Genomic DNA, 19,991 nt, shown 5'->3' with positions numbered 1-19,991 from the left:
TACTCGGTGGCACTTTGCCAGAACTGTGATGCAGAGGGAAGCATTCCCAGTGCCGGACTCTCTACTAGGCAACATTTTGGGCATTACATGCAGAGCGTAATCTATTGAAAGACTGAGAGATTGAGACCCAGTGACTGAGCCCACCGTTGAGAAAGGTATGGGAGAGAGCAGTGAAGGTATCTTCTATAAGGATATTTTAGAAGTCCCAGATCCATTACATTTCCTCAGCAAAATAAGAGGTGGGTTATATGTAGTACAACCCCAAATATCTATAGGGCCCAGGTAGGTCATTTAAATGTGGATAAGCAATAAAGGCCTGATAACTCAGATAAACCTGACAGCACATTCCCGGTCTAAACGGGTCTGTAGGATTGGCCACTTGTTTGGCATATGAGAATACAGTGTCTAAAGCAGTGGTTCCCAACCTTTTCTTGGCCATGCCCCACATAAGCGTCTCTAAAATCCTGATGCCCGGCCTGTGACATATAATTCTTGTTATTCAAAAAGTGAACTCCTACTCACTATTTTAGGAAGCCTAAAATGCCATTAACTTGGTCTAAACAAGCTTCCAAAGAACATGGCATCCATGAAAGAGAAAAATAAAAGAACGAAAGGACGGTTGAAGTACTGAGGGAGAAATCACTAAGAAATTGTTTTAAAAAATAATATGAAGTGCTATAAGAAATAGCAAATAAAATTTCAAAACATATAATAGAGAAGTAAAATGCATAAATAGGTCACAATATATATTTATATACTGATATGAGGCCCCTAGAACCATAAGAAATACAAAAAATTCACTGTTAACTCATTCTTGAATTGCTCCCCTTAAAAATCCAATTGCCTCCCTGTGGGGCTTGTGCCCCATGTTGGGAACCACTGGTCTAAAAGAAGCAGGAGATCCATATCATTTAATGTGAAATTTCCCAGGGTTTTTTTTTTTTTTTTTTTTTTTTAACTTAATACTCTGTGTGCTAAAGCTCATTAGCTAGCAGTTTGTGACCTGAGGCCTAAATGATCATTAAGGCCCTTTCCCACACTTGCTCTCTAAGTGGTTTTAAATAAAGAATAATAAGAAAAAAATTATCTAACATTTCCACAGCTATTTTCAGTTTATGAAATATAAAGACATTGCCATCCAGAACACACATAGAAAACATGAAAGGGACAGGCTTCACAACCTGACTCCGTTTCCTCATCTTCGGAATGGAGATGACAATAGTATCCACCTAAGGGCGTAGTGATATCATTTAAAGTACCTAGCATGGTATATGACATACAGCAAGAGCTCAAGGAATGTTTCCTTTATATTATTTTGGGATACAGCATCTATATCTATATCTATATCTATATCTATATCTATATCTATATCTATATCTATATCTATAAAAGCCCAGTGACTGAATGGCAGAACAACCAGAACGACCGTTTGACCAGTCACCATGACATGCACTGACCACCAGGAGACAGATGCTCAATGCAGGAGCTGCCCCCTGGTGGTCAGTGTGCTCCCATAGCGGGAGCGCCGCTTGGCTGACTGGGATGAGCAGCTGCTCCTGGGAGCAGCCACTAGCAGGCCCAGGGTGAGCTGAGTGTCTGCACCTATCAGATACCTGAGACAATCCAGACTCTGGCCTGACCCCACCAGCTGATGCAGGCCCTCTAAGGTGTGTTCTAGAAAGAGTGCAGGGAGCTGGCATAGGCAGATGGCAAGAGGGGACGTGACTGTGCCCCCACACCCCTGGGGAGGCTATCCTGATGGCTGAGGATCCTGGAGCATGGCTGCGGTGAACATCCCTGATGGTGCCACCAATCTGGCATCACACATCAAGGACATTCACTGAGTGGCTTTGGGGTGCAAAGCTCTTCGCCAGGTTCCTCCAGGACACAGAATATGCCTTTACCCAAGACATTACCCTGAAATATCAGCTCAGACTAATTTCCTCATTCAGTGGCGGCTCAGAGGGCGGGTCCACAGCTCTGCTGCTGACTGTGATGACCCGGCTCCCACAGCGGGCCGATTCCCGCAGGCCACGCCCCCCACCACTGCATGAATCCATGCACTGGGTCTCTAGGTATATTATAAAAGGTTATTCACCTGCTACATATCCAAACCAGTTGTGTTCTCTCTATCCCATTCTGTGACCACCAGCTCAGGTAACCCCAAGGCTTCATGGAAATGAAGTATAGATCCAACCCCACAAAAAGCTGAGGAACTGGTCCTAATCTTTCTGGTTAAACTTGCTTTGCAAAAATCCACTCCACCTTTGATGAAGAGCTAATTCCTAAATTACTTAAACTATTACTGTTCACTTAACAAAACTTGCTAAGACAATCACAAAGAACACCCATTTCATTAATTATAAACTTTAATCCTAAATAAAAGATTAGCCCTGGCTGAGTAGATCAGTTGGTTGGAGCATCATCCCAATATGCTGAGGTTGAGGGTTTGATCTCCAGTCAGGGCACATACAAGAATCAATCAATGAATGTATAAATAAGTGGAACAACAAACCGATGTCTCTCTCTCTCTCTCTCTCTCTCTCTCTCTCTTTCTCTCTCTCCCTCCCTCTCTCTCTCAAATAAAAAATAAATAAGAGATTAACAAAATGAACCAAGAGTGTATTCAAAGAATAACGAATACACAATGAAACAAAGTTTATTTCAAGAATAAAAGGATGGGCTCAATATTAGGAAATCTACTAGTATATATTTCATTATATTAATAAGTCAGTAAAAATGAATATAGTAATAGAGTTTATGAGAAAGTTTATTTATCTTTTCCTGTATTCTTCAAAACTTTTCTGAGGTTTTGGCCAATGCAATAGGAAGATAGAAAACTGCATTCTTTGTAGGTGATATTGTTACTGGAAAGGGGATGGCCATGAGCAGGTCTGCCTAGGGCTGGCTGGTAGTGTGTGGGGCAGGATTACACCAGCCTTGATGCAGGAAAGATTTCACAACACAAATCCAAGTGATTTTGAGGGTATGTTTATTAAAGCTGGGGGCAGTGAGACAAAGAAGGGCCTAGCATAGAAGAAGCAACAGGAGAGACCTAGATGGGGCTGCTTTGGCCTCTGGAAATGTTATAGGAAAGAAATCAGCCAAGGCAGGGCTGCTCTGGCTTACTGAGAAGTTAGGGAAAAGGGGACATTGGGGACAGGTCCAGGGGGTTAGCCCAGGATGAGCTGCTGCTGTCTATTGCTGGTTGCAAGTCTCATGGGGTCCCTTAGAGTTTAGGAGATGCACACCTGTGGGGCATGAAGAAGGAGAAGGGTGAGGGCATGATCCCTGGAGGGAGAACACATGGTGGGAGCTTTGTTTTGAGGGTTTTTAAAAGCTGGGAGTTTATGGGAAGGTCTTAGGGGAGGATCTCAATAGAATATTCATCAGTTTTATGCTCATGTGCTAAAATGAAATTTATTCCATTAACTTCACCTGTCCTTGGGTGTGATTGGCACAAACGGCACCACTCTATCTCCCTAAGTAGGGTGATTTGAGCTATTTAACCTCTGGTTAGGGAGGAGAAGTGTAAACCATTTGTACTTTAAATTTTTTTTTTTTTTTTTTTTTTTTTTTTTTTTTTTTTTTAGAGAGAGAGAGAGGGAGAGGGAGAGGGAGAGGGAGAGGGAGAGATAAACATCTATGTGAGAATGAAACATTGAGCAACTGCCTCCTGCATGCCTCCCACCAGGGATTGAGCCCACAACCTGGGCATGTGGCCTGAACAGGAATCGAACTGGCAACCTTTGGGTGCATGAGATGACACCGAACCAAGTGAGCTTTACCAGCCAGGGCTAAACCATTTATTCTTAAGTGTCCTTGATTTAGGGAAGATAGGACTTACTAGATGGCTATAAACTGCTTGGCCATTTAAATATCTGTCTCAGTTTTCCTATTCCACTTGCCAAGGAATTTTTCTAGCTTTTTACTATCTTGCCTCAATATTATCATTGACATAAAAATTCAGAGACATCAGCTGACAAAGCTACTAGGACTAATAAGACATTTGCACAGGTGGTAGGATACAAGATTACATAAAAACAGTAGTTTTCCTCATTCATAATAACAACAAAGACTATAAAATATCTAAAAACAAACTTCACAAGAATTGTGCAAATCTACGTGAATTTTTGTGTGTGAAGATATAAAAGACCTATATACATGAGATGTGTTCCTGAATAAGAAGACTCAGGATTTTGAAAATTTTAAATAAAGGGGGGACTTGCTTTATGAGAGAGGGAATATATTACAAAGTTATAATAAGTATGGCATAGCATAGGAATTAGCACATAGCTAATAGAATAGATGAGAATGTTCAAAAATACATACCCACAAGTTTAGTTTTAGTTAATGGTGGCACTTTAAAGTAGTGGAGAAAGAGTAGATTACTTAATAAGTGATATTGGGGCAACTGGTTAACCATTTGGCAAAAAGTAAAGTGAAAAGAAGCAAAGTGAAGATCCCTACCTCAATCCATTTAGAAGTATAAATTAGAGATCGCAAATTTACATACTATTTTTGAGTGTAGTTTGGCAATATGTATCAGAATTTGAAATTTTCATAATTTCTTATTGAACAATTCCATTTCTTAGAACTAATTACATGGAGGTACATGGATAAATGTACAGAAATGTCAGTACAAGAATGTTTATTGCTGCATTTTTTGAAATAGTGAAAAATTGAAAACTACTTAAATGTCTGTCACAACAGATGTGTAGCACATACAAACTATGGAATGCCAGGAGTCTTTAAAATGATGATTTTAAAATGATGAAGTAGATTTACATGTATTGTAATAAAGAATATCCACATCATATTAAGTTAAAATATTGCCATGTTTTAAATCTGTAGGTATTCTTTATTTTTTTAATGTGTGAAGGTATAGAAAAGCCCAGGATCAATAGCAAATTGTTTCTTTTTCATTTCCAATAGGTAGAGTCTACTTTTTGACTAGAAAATTCTTCCCCTCTCTTAGCTCTTTACCCAGGTTACTTCAACAGGAGTACATCCTTAAACTTCTTGTGGGGAGGGGAGCGGACACCTATCCTAGGTAAGCTTGCTCTCATAGAACCCTGTACTTGCCATGCTACCTATAAACCATACTGCACCTTCTTATTGATCTAAATTACTTATTTTTTTTTTTTCCTTTAGATTCTAATCTAAGCTCCATGAGGTCAATCTTGTTCACTCGACAGCCCAGCACAGTGTGGGGCAAACAACATCCCTTGAGCTCTTGCTGTATGTCATATACCATGCTAGGTACTTTAAATGATATCACTACGCCCTTAGGTAGATGCTATTATCATCTCCATTCTGAAGATGAGGAAACGGAGTCAGGTTGTGAAGCCTGTCCCAAATGCCACTGCTTGCATTGGGATCCATTCCCAGGCCTGTGTGGCTCTCGGCCACTACACTCAGCATACGGCGACCAATAACTATCGGAGAAAATACAACCAACCGTGGCCCGAGGATCTCTTGATGGGGATGTTGCCATGGTGATTTAGCACTAGAAGCCCTTTAAACTTCATTATAATCCAGACACTTCCCAGCTCCTCGCATTACCATCAGCTTGCCGAGCTCGGAAGGGAGCGATAGGGGCGGGGCGGCTTCCGGGGGCGGGGCAGGGTCAGCGCTCCGGGCGGAAGTCGGGAGATTCGGTGGTCCGAAGACGCTGGCTTGTGACACAGAGGGGGAGAAAGAAGGCCTGCTGGAAGGTTGCCTCTCCATCCCTTCAGTCCCGGGCACCCTTGGAAAAAAGCCAACACCCGGCCCGCGGCAAGCCCCTTCCCCCAGGCTCTCTCCGCTCGATTTCGCCACCGTTATGTGGGAAGCGAATCCGGTGAGTAGCCGGGCGGGACGGGGCGGACCCAATGGGCGGGGTTGGTGGGAGAGAGGGGGCGGGAGGGGGTTTCCGGGAACTGCTCCCCCTCACCCGCTTCAGGCTGGATCTTGAGTTCCGGAGCTCAAAGATCCTGGCCCTTGCGGCTTCCCCAGCACTGCCTTTGAGGGGTGGAAATGGCCTGGTGGGGTCTCCAGCGTGGAAATGCTTTCCCGTTAGTTGCTTATTTTGCTTGCTGTGGTTTCTCCGCTTTCCTCCCTTCATCCTTTGAAACTCAGTTTTGCTTTCTAATTGGAGTCATTGGGCTTCGGACCTGTTACTCAGCCTTTGCCTTAGGTGTACTTGCCAGTCCCACTTACCTAAAGCTGGGGGATTCGACCCTCGGGTCTTGAATGGGCCTGGAAGGAACTGTCACTGCTTCCCTTCTTGGTGAACAGTCATTTAAAACTTGGGGACCGAGGATATGTTCTAAGCCTCTTGATTGTGAAGTTCTTAGATATTTCTTTTTCAGTGGATAGAAGTGATGACCTGGAATGTTTCAGCAGCAAGTTTTGTCTCCCTCGTTTGATTCTGGTATATGCATTATGCCTGCATGTATTTTTGTCTGTTTTGCTTTTATACATTTATTTAATGTGCAGCCCTCAAAGAGTGCAATCTCTTTGCCAAGAATATTCCATTGATCTCTTGTTAGAGTTGAAATTACTTAGTAACATGGCAAATGTACACTGTTTATGCCTTATGAGTTGACAGGGAAAATGGTAGAATCACATTTCAACAAATTGTTGGACTAAATATGTGAAACTACTCCATATGCAGAGATATCTGCCTAAATTTACTTTATAACCCTGTTTCCATACTTTCAAAAACTTATTTTATGTAATAAATACTTTCCTTTCATTTCCAGAATTTATTTCCAGATAAATTGGAGAGTTTATCAGTTAATTCAGCTAGATTTTTAAAAATATGTTTTTATTGATTTTAGAGAGAGGAAGGGAGAGGGGTAGAAAGATAGAAACATCGATAAGGGAGAAACAGATCGCTGCCTCCTGCACACCCCCTACCAGGGATTGAGCCCACAACCGGGCATGTGCCCTGACTGGGTATGGAACTAGTGACCTCTTGGCTCATGGTTGGATGCTCAACCACTGAGCCACATCAGCCAGGCTAATTTATTAATTTTTAAAATTTTTATTCAACAGAAACTAGCCTGTTAGTATGCGTTTTTTGGTTGCTCACTGTGGTTCTATCCCAGTTCATCATGTAACAGTGGTCATCTGAGATTTATTTATTTATTTTTGGTTCATACTCATAGCCCTCTATTCTAGGCTACATCAGAGAAAGTAGTTGCTGGTATTTGGTTTTAGCAAAAATAATTTAGAAATACGAGAATGTGCTCTCTCTATATATTCAGTTTCCTGTCAACAGTCTTCATTTTGTATCGTGTGTGTGTGTGTGTGTGTGTGTGTGTGTGTGTTTGTTTGTGTGTGTGTTCGTTCAGTTTGTATTGGCAGTCTTCCTTGTCTTGATTCCTCTGTAACAAACCTTTTAGTCACCCAAATACATGCCTTGCTCAAAGTCACATGTTTTAAATCCTTCACTAAGCTCTCTATGGGCAGGGAGTTTTGTCTGTTTTGTTTATTATGGTATCGTCAGTCTAGAGAATGGAGCCTGGCACACTTTGTAGGCACTCAATAAGTATTTGTTGAATTAATAAAGGTGTTTGTGCTAGAGAGAGTCCTTTGCTCCCAGTACTCTCCCTCCTCCATCACATATACATCAGCATTTGCTATTGGGTCATTTGTATGTTTGTGAGGGTTATAAAGGCATCAATGAGTGTCTCATTTATGTGGTTTGTTATATCATTATCTCATTTCTTTGTAAGAAATGCTGTTTTCTCTGAAATCACCCTAACAATTTTGCTTGATTTCAGTAGAGTAGACTGATTTTTGTCAAAAGTACTGACCTTCTGCATTGTACCCCTTGTATGCCATCATAATATTCCTTAATGCTACCGGGTTTGCTTACTTACTGATGCTGTTTTTCTTCCTATAACCATATGAATGCTGACAACAAAGGCAGTTTAGTTTTTAAAAATATAGTCAACATTCTGCATGTGGATTTCTCTAGTAATTCATTAGTGTCTTTTAATAGAAGAGGCATCTGGATATTCCAGCTGTGCTTATGGGATGAAATTAATGTTACTCTAAGCCAAACAATTGGGAAGGTTTTTAAAAACACAATGATCTTAAATGCAAATGCTTTTGCATTACCCATCAGTTTAAATCACAGTTTATTATTTCTTTCCATTGAATGAGAGAATAAATTCTACTATATGAAGAAAGGGAATTGACTTAATTGAACACTTATGCCTAGTTTCTCCCCGTGTGTTTTGTTAGTATCCATGACTTCACTATGCCACCTGTGATCTGCAAATACACCTTCTGGGTGAAGCTGTGAGGAAATATACCCTGGGTTATGGATAGTTTCACTGTAAACATCTTCGCCTCAGGCATTTTTGTTATAGGCAGTTCACAGCAAACATTTTCACCACACAGCTAATTGGTAGTAAGGCAGTTTCACCATAAAAGATAAAATAGTTGACAGTTTGGTTTCATTTCTTCATTGATGAATCATCTACCTCCAGCAGACAAATATTTAAGCTAGTTGTCAGTTTGGTTTCATTTCTCCATTAACATAGTTTTTGTAGCACTCCCATTTTTATATTATGTAGAGCTTAGCCAGATTGCATACTATACTCTAATTACAAAGTCCTCACAGTTCTTCTATTTTTATATTATATAAATCTTAGCCAAGTTGCCTACCATACTAGAAAATTATAACTTGTCAGTTATTTCATATTTTCCCATGAGCACAGTCATCCCTCCACCTATGAAAACCAAGTTTACCAAGCTATGGCAAACATAAAAGAGGTGGCTACTAATTCATAACAGTCTTTAAGAGCATCATTAATTCTCTAGTTGGAAATTGATACCTCTCTTAAAGAAGGAGGAGATTTTAGTGATAAAAGAAGTGCAGTGCTGAATGAGGAGACAAATCAACAAGCAAGCAAAGTGCACTATGAACAAAAGACTTCAAAGACAACGTATTTTCCTTTTTTGCAATAAAGCCTTTAATTTTGTTATTAATTTTTCATTTTCATTATGTCCTTTTGTAATGTATCTTTTATATTTTGTTTTGTTTTTAATCTTTTCCAGTGAAATTTTCTCTGGTTAATTAGTTGTGCTGCAAAAATGCTTGTGGCATAGATGTTTACAATGAAACTACCGGCCATGTGTACACTGACCCTGGCCATAGTAATGTTCAGAGGCAGCAGCCCTTTTAGGTGGAAAGTTTCCATGATATGACTTGAGTGTGGAAAATTACCCCTGGTCTTGCAGCCTTTTCTTGTGGGAAAACCCCAAAACAAGATAACCAAGGAGCTACAAAAGCTTTATTTAAGTACACAGTTTTATTTCTCAAGGAAGTCATGAGGTCAGTGGTGATTCTACCGAAGCCTGCCACTGACCAGGCACCTGGAGGTAAACATCGTGTCCCTGCCAAGGCAGCCCAGGTTGACAGAAGCAGCCGGCACACTCAGTTCTGATATGAGCTCCTGGTAGTTCTCCACCCACCTGGTGAAGGTAGCCTTTGACTAATGTCCTCATTTAGGGAAATGGCAAAATCTCTAGAAAGAAGATGGAAGGGTTGCCATCTACACACCTTGACTTTATCCTGCCTTTCTCTGTCTCCTTGTCATTCATTGTCTTACCCTCTTTGCTGGGATTGAAATAATTAGACCAGTATCACATATGGGGGAGTTTCAGCTACTCTCTGTCACACTGAGTAAAAATGAAAAACAACAAACATCTGTTCAAGATTACAAACTATCTATTACAATAATACGACCTTACTTTTTTTTTTTAGTTGTTCTTATTTATTACTTTTTAAAAATAAATCTTTATTGTTCATATTATTACAGTTGTTCCCCCTTTTTCCCCCCATAGCTCCCCTCCATCCAGTTCCCACCCCACCCTCTGCCCTTACCCCCCCACTGTCCTCATCCATAGGTGTACGCTTTTTGTTGCTGGGTCAAAGGTCATACACATGGAAAATATAGCTATTTCCATCCGCAACGTGTCCCTGTGTTCGGAAAGGTCTCTCACGACTTGTTCACACTCTACTCAGAAAGGGTACGGAGCCATGTAATGGCTTTTTAAAATAATGTGTCCTCTTATGTTTAAAATGAGGATTTCGCTACCAAAAGTGAGGAGACAGCAACGCTACAGCTGGTTTGCGGGCCATTGCCGAAGCCGTCTGGGCGGTCCGCGCTGCTCCACCGGCTTCTCAGGGGCTGTCGCAGCCTCTCAGGGGCTGTCGCAGCCTCACACAGCCTCATAGGGGCCGTCGCAGCCTCATGCAGCCTCATAGGAGGCGTCGCAGCCTCGCAGGGGCCATCGCAGCCTCGCAGGGGCCGTAACAGCCTCACAGGGGCTGTCGCAGCCTCACAGGGGGCGTCGCAGCCTCACAGGGGCCGTCGCAGCCTCACAGGGGCCGTCACAGCCTCACAGGGGCTGTCACAGCCTCACAGGGGGTGCCGCATCCCACGTTGGGGGTGAAGGTGCGAGACAGAAGCTCCTCTCGCTGTCTCTCCTGCTGCTCCCTTGCGTATCGCCGATGCTGGAAGTTTCTGAGAGCAGTCTGCAGGTGCTGGACATCATACTTTAACTGGTCAACACAGAGTCTGGCATTCTGTTTTTTGTTGGGAGGCTCCTTGCTGGACAAAATCTCCAGGCGTTCTAGCTGGCTGAATATCTGGTATGCTTGCTTGGATTTCGTTTTCTACTAAGTGCACAGACTGCTTGTCTGCCGTCTCCCGGTGTCCCATGTAAGACTGGAGTCCCATGTAAGACTGGATCTGGTGAACCTGCTTGTGCATTTGCTGGTACAGAGGTTCCATGTTGCTGGCCCAGCCAGGTTCAGCTCTGGCTTCCTCCGAACCTGATTCTGCTTCTTGAGTGTGTCCCTTATGGGTGCGAGGAGTTGAAATCTGCAGTTTGTTGGGTTAGGCTGCAAAAGCGCAGGTGGTTCCTTTTGTGCCACTGGCACAGCTTGGGTGGGGATGTAAATTGAGTAGGGCAGGGTCTCAGAGAATCACCAGGGCGGAGCAAACAGCAATGGTGTCTCCATGACTCCTCGTCTCTCTGTGACTCCGCGTCTCCGCATCCCCGAGTGCCAGTGAGCAGCTCCGCGAGAAAGCCACCCTCGCTCTCCGACCCACTGCAAGGCAGTCCTGCCTCTCCCCGTAGGGGTCTGGGACCTCAGAATCCTGCCCCAAACAAGCTCAGTGGATTCGAGAGCTTGTATCCCCTTCTGATTGAAAAAAACCGTGCATCCAGTTGCAGCTCGCCTGGCGCGCGACTCCGTACCTCTGCTCTTGGCGCCTCTGCACCTCCTACTCAGCCTCAATGCACTTCTTTCTTTGCTTCCAGTTGTAGAACTTCCACTGGGCCAGCTTTCCCATGGTTCTGAATGATAGCTGTTTTGTCTTATAGTTGGTAGTTTCAATGTTGTTGTGGGAGGCAGCACGCACAGGTCTATACCTTATGCCGCCATCTTGGTTCTCCACGACCTTACTTTATACAAAGTGATAAGCTCCTCTAAAATCCCTTTGTACTTCTTAACTCGTACTATTAGAATAATCTGATGGGTTAGCTAAGGGAGGGAGAAATGATTTTTCTAAGAACACTCAGGTGAGTAGCCGTAGAATTCTATCAGCTCCCATGTCCTCTTTCACCCCATTTTGTTGTGTGGTGGTTGCAGTGAGGACAGTGTATGCCTGAGTCATGCTTTACCTGCTGAGACACCTTTTTCTCTGTTCTTTTATATTCACAGCTGCTTCCAGACTCCCTTGGCACTATGATTCTATCTCCTTTTTCTGTTAAACTTCTTGAAAGAATAGTCTTACATTTTTTATCGTTCTTACTCATACCTCAGCTCCTCCAACCCTACTTCTTTCTGCTCCTTACTTGCTAGGAGGTCACCAAGTACTTTTGAATCACTACATACAGTGGCAACCTTTACGTCTTCAATCTCTTCTTTTTTTTTCCTGTAGCATTAATGCCATTAGAGGTGTTTCCCATAGCTCCTTTTTTTTTCTTTCCTGAGACTATACTCCTTTGGATTTCTTCTTTTTATGATTTATCATTGAATTATAATCTTGACTTAGCTGTACTGCCTTCTTTTACCCCTGAAATGTTCTACCTTAACCTTCTGTTGTTGTTCCTCTCAGCACATTGTTTTGTTGAGCTCCGTGGCTTCAGCTCTAACTCTGGTGAATACGCCTGCCGAATGTGCACCTGTAGTCGCGACCCCTCGAACTGGGGGATGGACAGTACTGGTGGCCCCCCTGACAGTTCAAAGTTAGTATGTGTAAACCAGACTCACTCAGTCAATGATTTATTATTTCACTCAGTCAACAAATATTTAGTAATGTATCTGGTACATAAAAAAAACACCATTCTAAACACTGGGGAGGGAGGTTACAAACGTGGATCAAATCAGAGCCTGCCTCTCGGGGGTCTTGTAATAAATATACTTTAGGGGGAAAGTGATACCAGAGGGTACCTGGTGGGGCGGGGGGAAAGGGGGGACTAGGAAGGTTTGCATTTGAGCTAGGTGTTCACCTTATAAAAGTAGTTATATGGGAAGATCAAAGGAAGCAAAATGACCAAAGCCCATGGAAGTGAAAGAGAATTGCAAGTACAGTTTGGACAAAATGAAGGGAAGTGGAGAAGATGTGTATCTAATGAGTAAAGGCTCATTAGAGAATGAGGATGGAGGGGTTGTGGGCAGTGGTAACTAGCATCTATGTAATATCTTCTGAGTCAGCTGGTGTATTTTATAGACATACCCTTAGTCTAGGGGGAGGATATGTGTCTGGAAATGGAAGGTCTATAGAGAACTTAGTGTCTCTGCAGATGTGTTCTTAGTACCAACATATAATCAGGGGCTCACATACTAATACCTTTATCTTCTTGACATTCTTTGTAATTCTTCTAACACTGGAGTTAGTTCGGCTAAGCTGAGAGTCAGTGTGACATGCCAGTGTTTGGTGACTGGGGACAGTGCTAAACAAAGTATGCCCAAACTTAGGTCATCTTACACTTCCGTGAGGTAGGAATTAATAAATTATTAGCCTCCTTTTTTAGTGACAATTCTAAGGGTCAAGGTTTGGTGAACTTTTTGGATAATGACAGAGACACATTTTAAATTTAGAATTTTCTTGCTCCAAACACATACTCTTTCCAGTCTAACTTAGGATATAAGATTTAAAGTAAGTAAAAGAGGACCTCTGAGGGGAGTCACAGAGAGATGAAGGATTCCGAGCTAGAGAAAATCAGGACGTTTTTGTAACACCCATGTTTTTAGTACTTTTTTCTAGTGGCATAACACCTGAGCAGGAGTAGAGAAATAATGTGGCCTTCCCAGGATTGGCATGGCAGGGCCAAGGAGATAAGTCTGATAGTCTTTGGTATGAGGGAGGAGAACAGTTTGGGATAAAGCTGAAGGCACATGTTTGCAATAGAGGTTGGAAGGAATGGGATGAGATGATATGTTCAGTGTGACCCACTGGGCCTAAAATGCTCAAGCAGAATGGTGAGGTGCTGATGCAGCTTACTCGCTAAGAGTTACCTGCTTTTGAAATTGTGTCTGATGGCTCTCATTTGTTTATTGAGCATCTACTACATGCCAGTCACTTCTAAGTCCCAGGGTTTACAGTGGTGAACAGAACAGACTAGATCCCATCACTCATGGGTTTTCTGTCTGGTGCAGGGAAGCAGACATTAAGTTAATAGTTACACAAATAACACTTAACTACAATTGTAGAAGCTCTAAAAGAAAAAAGAGTACCATGGGAATATATAACGAGAAGAGCTGGTGCTAGGCTGGAAGATCAGGTAAAGCCACTTTTACAGAGATCTGAAGGATTGAACTAGAGTTACCCAGGTAAAGGAGGGATGGGAGGCAAAGAGGGCTATTCCAATAGCAGAAATAGTATGCACAAAAACCCTGAGGCGGAAGGGAGTTTGGTGTTTGAGGAAAAGAGAGAAGCTACGTGTTGCTGGAACACAGTGAGCCAGGAGACGAGGCCAGGAGTTAGGTAGGAAGTAGGCCATGCCAGGCTTTGTGGCATACATTTAGGATTATTCTTAAAGGAGTTGAAACCCATTAAAGGATTTTAAATAGGAAGTGACATGAACATGTTTGTTTTTAAAAAGACCATTCTGGTTGCTGTATAGAAAATGAGTTGTGTATTAGAGAGTGGTAGGCAGGGTAATGGCCTCCCTATTCTATTCTAATCCCTGGAAATGGAAATATGTTAGGTTACACAGCAAAGGGGAATTAAGATCTCTAACTAGCTGACCTTAGGATAGGATGGCTATTTTGGACTAATATAAGTTGGCTCAATGTAATCACAAGCGTTCTTACAAGTGGAATATGGAGGCAGAAGATGTGAGTTAGAGGGAGATGTAACTATGGAAGAAGAGGCAAAGAGACAAGGTTGCTGGCTTTGGAAATGAAGTTGGTGGTGGTGGTGGGGGGCGTGCATAAGGCAAGAAATATGGGTAGATTCTAGTAGCTGGAAAAGCCAAGGAAATAGATTCCCCTGTACAACTTCCAGAAAGGAATTTAGCCCATTGAGTCCCATATCAGGTTTCTACAGACCTGTAAGAAAATAAATTTGTGTTGCTTATGTTTGTTGTCATTTGTTCCAGCAGCAATTGAAAACTTGACAGAAGTGCATCAGAAAGGCTGTTGGAAGACCACTTAAGAAGCTATAGTATAGTCCTGGGTGGAGATGAAGGTACTTGGACTAGGTAGGTGGAAGTGGAGAGAGAACAAAGTGAATCAGTTCAAGCTGCACTTTGGTGAGTGTTAGCTTCCTGGCACAGGCCACCAAGAAGGAAATATTTTCATTGAGATGGGGTGATTGGAAAAAGGGGAGAGATGGTAGAGATAAAAAGTTTGGAGCCTATTATAGGTTTAATGTGCCTATGAGGCGTTCAAGTAATAACGTCAGAGAGGCAATTGGACAGGTGAGTCTGGCAGCAGAGGAAGAGGCTAGGGTAGAAGTGCAGTTTGGGTCTCAGCCTTTAGAGATGGCTTTTGCAATCATGAGAGTAACTGAGACCCCTAGGACAGTGTTTGTCACACTTTCTGCACTCTTTCAGACCTCTGGTTTAAACGGTAAAGCAGTATTTTAAAAATTAATGATGTTTGTATTATCATTGAAAAAGGTGATATTTTTTGTAGCCTCTTACAAAGTGTGCAACTAGCTTGAAATATAGATTAGGCCCAGCAGTTTGATTTTTTTTTAACCCAATATTTCTACTAAATTAGGAGACCTCATGCTATAATCAGAGATTGTCAAGATTTGCAACTGGTATTTGCTGGATGTCAGATGTTATAGAATATCAAGATCAAATACAGACTGAGAAATTATGGGAAGATTTCTCCCTGAAGACCATTCCTAGTGCTCTATGAGTTGCCAAATCGACACGCTTATAATATTTTTTTTTTTTTTAGTATTTTATTTTTTTATTTATTTATTTTTTTATTGCTTAAAGTATTACAAAGGGTATTACATATGTGTCCATTTTATCCCCCCGCCCTAGACAGTCCCCTAGCCTCCCCTATCCCCCAGTGTCTTATGTCCATTGGTTATGCTTATATGCATGCATACAAGTCCTTTAGTTGATCTCTTACCCCCCTACCTCCTGCCCCGCAACCCTCCCCGGCCTTCCTGCTGCAGTTTGACAATCTGTTCGAGGCAGCTCTGCCTCTGTATCTATTATTGTTCAAAAGTTTATAATGGTCTCTATTATCCATGAATGAGTGAGATCATGTGGTATTTTTCCTTCATTGACTGGCTTATTTCACTTAGCATAATGCACTCCAGTTCCATCCATGACGTTGCAAATGGTAAGAGTTCCTTCCTTTTTAGAGCAGCATAGTATTCCATCATGTAGATGTACCACAGTTTTCTAATCCATTCATCTACTGATGGGCACTTAGGCTGTTTCCAGATCTTAGCTATGGTGAATTGTGCTGCTATGAACATAGGGATGCATATATCCTTTCTGATGGGTGTTTCTGGTTTCTTGGGATATATTCCTAGAAGTGGGATCACAGGGTCAAATGGGAGTTCCATTTTCAGTTTTTTAAGGAAACTCCATACTGTCTTCCATAGTGGCTGCACCAGTCTGCATTCCCACCAGCAGTGCACAAGTGTTCCTTTTTCTCCACATCCTCTCCAGCACTTGTTGTTTGTTGATTTGTTGATGATAGCCAGTCTGACAGGTGTGAGATGGTACCTCATTGTTGTTTTGATTTGCATCTCTCGGATGATTAGTGACTTTGAGCATGTTTTCATATGTCTCTTGGCTTTCTGAATGTCCTCTTTTGAAAGGACGACACGCTTATAATATTAAATAAGGTTTCAGCCAGCCTGAATGTTTGTAAGAAAGGAGGAAAGATATTCTTAGTCATTCTTTGATTATTTTAGTCTCTGGAAAATGTTCATGTTTTGTTATAACAGGTGGCTGTGTTCTATATATACTTACAATGATAATAATAAAGTCAGTCTCATTCTCTGGTGAGTAAAAAAAAACCATCCGATTCTGGAAAGAAATCATGCTCTAGCAGTTGAGCTGTTTGGTGACCTTGAAAAATCTGGTATCTATTAATCAGCATTAAAAATTGGGGTATTTTGACCTTGAAGTAGTAGGTTCAGGTTATTTAGGATGCTGAATATATGTCAGCGATATTTAAGCAGGCCTCTAGAAATCAAGAAAGATTTTATTGGTATTATTAGCATCATGAAGAAATGTTTTTGTCTTCTTCCTCCTTTCAGAAACTTGTCAGCACCTTTTTTCCTTTGACAGCCAGTAAACTTGAGTAGGAAGAGTAATTTTGCAAACTCTGCCATTTTTTCTTAGAGCTTCTGAGAGCACATACTCTGAGTGTGCTGACACTAATTTTCATTATTTCCTTCAACACACAGTTACAATTAGGAGCATATTATATACTTTTAACTGTTCCACGTTTGTAACATCTTTTAGTAATAGAACACCTTTTTTGCTATTTGTGTAGCTTGTGCTCAGACAGTTTTGAATGTGTTGTACCTTTTTCAGCCTGTGTCACACAGCGCACAAAAATAGTGTCTAAATGAAAACTGTCATTCCCCACAGTGAGTTCTCACTGATAGGCAGAACAAAGCAATGTTGAGTACTTCTACCTCATTACATACTATATATACAGGGTGGGGCAAAAGTAAGTTTACAGTTGTTTGTATGGAAAATAATACAATAATAAATAATAATACAAGAATAAACTCTGTGTTTTGCATACTCACAACTGTAAACCTGCTTTTGCTCCACTGTATTTTCTTTGGTGAAGTGTCTACTTAAAAAAAAAATTGAGCCATTTATCTTATAAAAAGCAAAAAGCAAGATGATAAACCTAACCATATCAATAATTATACCATATACATATACACAATGGAATACTATGCTGCGGTAAAATAAAAGGAACTCTTGCCTTTTGCAACAGCATGGATGGAACTGGAGAGCATTATGCTAAGTGAAATAAGCCAGTCAGAGAAAGATAAATATCACATGATCTCACTCATTTGTGGATTATAGAGAACAACATAGACTGATGAAAAGGGACAGACCCAAAGACTGAGAAACAGTGATCAGGCTATCAATCCCCAGAAGGAAAGTAGGGGAGGGCCGGGGTAAGGGGAAGAGATCAACCGAAGGACTTGTATACATGTATATAAGCCAAACCAATGGACATGGACAACAGGGGGATGGGAGCATGAGTTTGCGTGTGGGGGGGGGGGGGGTTGGGGGTTAATGGGGGGGGATGAGGACACATTTGTAATACCTTAACTAATAATAATAAAAAAAATGACACACAATTCTTACAATGCTGGTTATTCTAGAAATGCTTTTAACCAGGGCGGTTTCCAAGGGAATTCATGACCGCTTCAGGTTAATGGTCATTGGCTGCTTGTTCAGCCCTCAATTAAACTCTGAACTTCAATTGTTATTACTTAATTGACTTGGTTATAAAAAAAAAAAGAAAAAGAAAAAGAAAGAAACCACAGCAGCCTTCTGAATGTGAAGTTCAATATGCCTTTAACTATTATCTATAGCACAGTATCAGCAGAAATCAAAATGAGAGGAAAAAAGAATTCCCCCATGATGCGGCAAAAATTAAAAGATTTTTATTTATTTTTATTTTATTGTTTAAAGTATTACAAAAAAAAATAATAATAATTATACCATAATAAATGTTCTAAACACCCCAATTAGAAGGCAGAGTGTTAGACTGGATTAAAAAGCAATGCCCAACTATAAGTTGTGGCCAAGAAGCACACTTTGAATATAAAGACAAAATAGGAGAAAAGTAAATGGAAGGAGATGTACAGTGCTAACATTAGTCAAGAGAAGGCTTCAGTGGTATATTAGTGTTAAAGTAGATTTCAGATGTAATGATTTTGGGGTAATGAACACCACTTCCTAATGATAAAGAGGCCAGTGAATTAGTAACAATCCTAAACATTTACACACCTAATAATAGAGTTTCAAAATTCATGAAGTAAAACTAATAGAACTGTAAGAAGCAATAGACTAATTTCATTATGTTGGAGATGTAAATTCTCTATAATTGATAAAATAAGTAGATAGAAATGAGCAAGGATATAGCAAACTATTACACTAATAGCAACAATATTGACGAACTTGACTGAATTGACACTTATAAACCATTACAACCCAACAACAGCTAAATACACCTTTTTTTCAACTACGCAGAGAGCATTTAATAAGATAGTCCATATTCTGGGCCATAAAACAAGTCTCAGAAAGTTTAAAAGGAACCAAATCATAAAGTGTACTATCTGACCAAAATGGAATTAAATTAGAAATCAATAGAAGAAAGACCTGTAAAATTCCCAAGATTTGGTAAATAAATAAAACACTTTAAAGTAACCCACTGGTCAAAGAAATAAAAAAGGGAAATAGTATGAAACAACATATAAAATTTGTGCTATGCTTCTAAAACAGTACTTGAAATTTATAGCTAAACTAATGCCTACATTGAAAAAGAAAACGTGTCACAAATCAATGATTACAGCTTCTTCCTTAAGAAAGGAAAAAAAGCCCTAACCGGTTTGGCTCAGTGGATAGAGCATCAGCCTGCGGACTAAAGGGTCCCAGGTTTGATTTCAGTCAAGGGCATGTACTTTGGTTGTGGGCACATCCCCAGTAGGGGGTGTGCAAGAGGCAGCTGATCGATGTTTCTCTCTCATCGATGTTTCTAGCTCTCTATCCCTCTCCCTTCCCTCTGTAAAAAATCAATAAAATATATTTTTTTAAAAAAGAAAGTAAAAAAAGAAGAGAAAATTAAACTCAGGCAGGAGCTAGAAAATAAAGTTTAGAGTGGAAATTATTATGAAAAAATAACAGAGAAAATCAATAAAACCAAAAGCACTTTTTTGCGGGAACATCAGTACTCTTGATAAACCAGAGAGATCAGGAGAAAAAAGAATACAAATTACCAATATTAAGAATGAGATAGGTGACTCTGGCCAGGTAGCTCAGTTGGTTTAGAGCGTCGTCTCAATATTCCAAGTTGCAGTTTCAATGCCTGGTCAGGGCACATACAAGAAGCAACCATTGAATGCATGAATAAATGGAACAGCAAATCAATGTTTTTCTCTCTTTTTCCCTCTTTCCCTTCCTTCCCCCTTTCCTCCCTCCCTCTTTCACTCTCTTCCTTCCTCCTTTCCTCTCTCACTCTCTTCCTCTCTCTCACAAGTCAATAAATAAAATTTATTTTTAAAAAGGAATGAGCTCGGGCTGGTGTTTCTCAGTGTTTAGAGTGTTGGCCCACTCACCGAAGGGCATGTACCTGGGTTGGGTTCAATCTTCGGCCCTGGTTGGCACATGTAGGAGACAACCATTCGATGTGTCTCACTCACATTGATGTTTCCCTCTGTCTCTCTCCCCTTCCCTCCCTTCCACTCTCTCTAAAAATCAATGGAGAAAATATTCTCAGGTGAAGATTAACAAAAAAA

The 19,991-nt window shown here is 41.0% G+C and overlaps 1 protein-coding gene across 2 annotated transcripts in view; it reads left to right on the top strand.

Annotated features, from left to right (window-relative positions):
* Nucleotides 1-5,622: 5,622 nt before the first annotated feature.
* The window catches only part of PARP11 (poly(ADP-ribose) polymerase family member 11), a 53,202-nt gene continuing 38,833 nt past the window's right edge, over nucleotides 5,623-19,991 (top strand). For both annotated transcript variants that reach the window (XM_036300873.1, XM_036300872.1), the window contains exon 1: nucleotides 5,623-5,842. Coding sequence is in view for 1 of the 2 variants with exons in the window: in XM_036300872.1 (XP_036156765.1) it covers nucleotides 5,825-5,842 (18 nt within the window). In the remaining variant the exon portion in view is untranslated. The remainder of the gene's footprint in view (nucleotides 5,843-19,991) is intronic.

The sequence above is a fragment of the Myotis myotis genome, unplaced genomic scaffold, assembly GCF_014108235.1.
Source record: "Myotis myotis isolate mMyoMyo1 unplaced genomic scaffold, mMyoMyo1.p scaffold_m19_p_3, whole genome shotgun sequence".
NCBI classification, from domain to species: domain Eukaryota; kingdom Metazoa; phylum Chordata; class Mammalia; order Chiroptera; family Vespertilionidae; genus Myotis; species Myotis myotis.
Note: the sequence above shows the minus strand (reverse complement) of the source record. Positions and strands in the feature narration are given on the sequence as shown.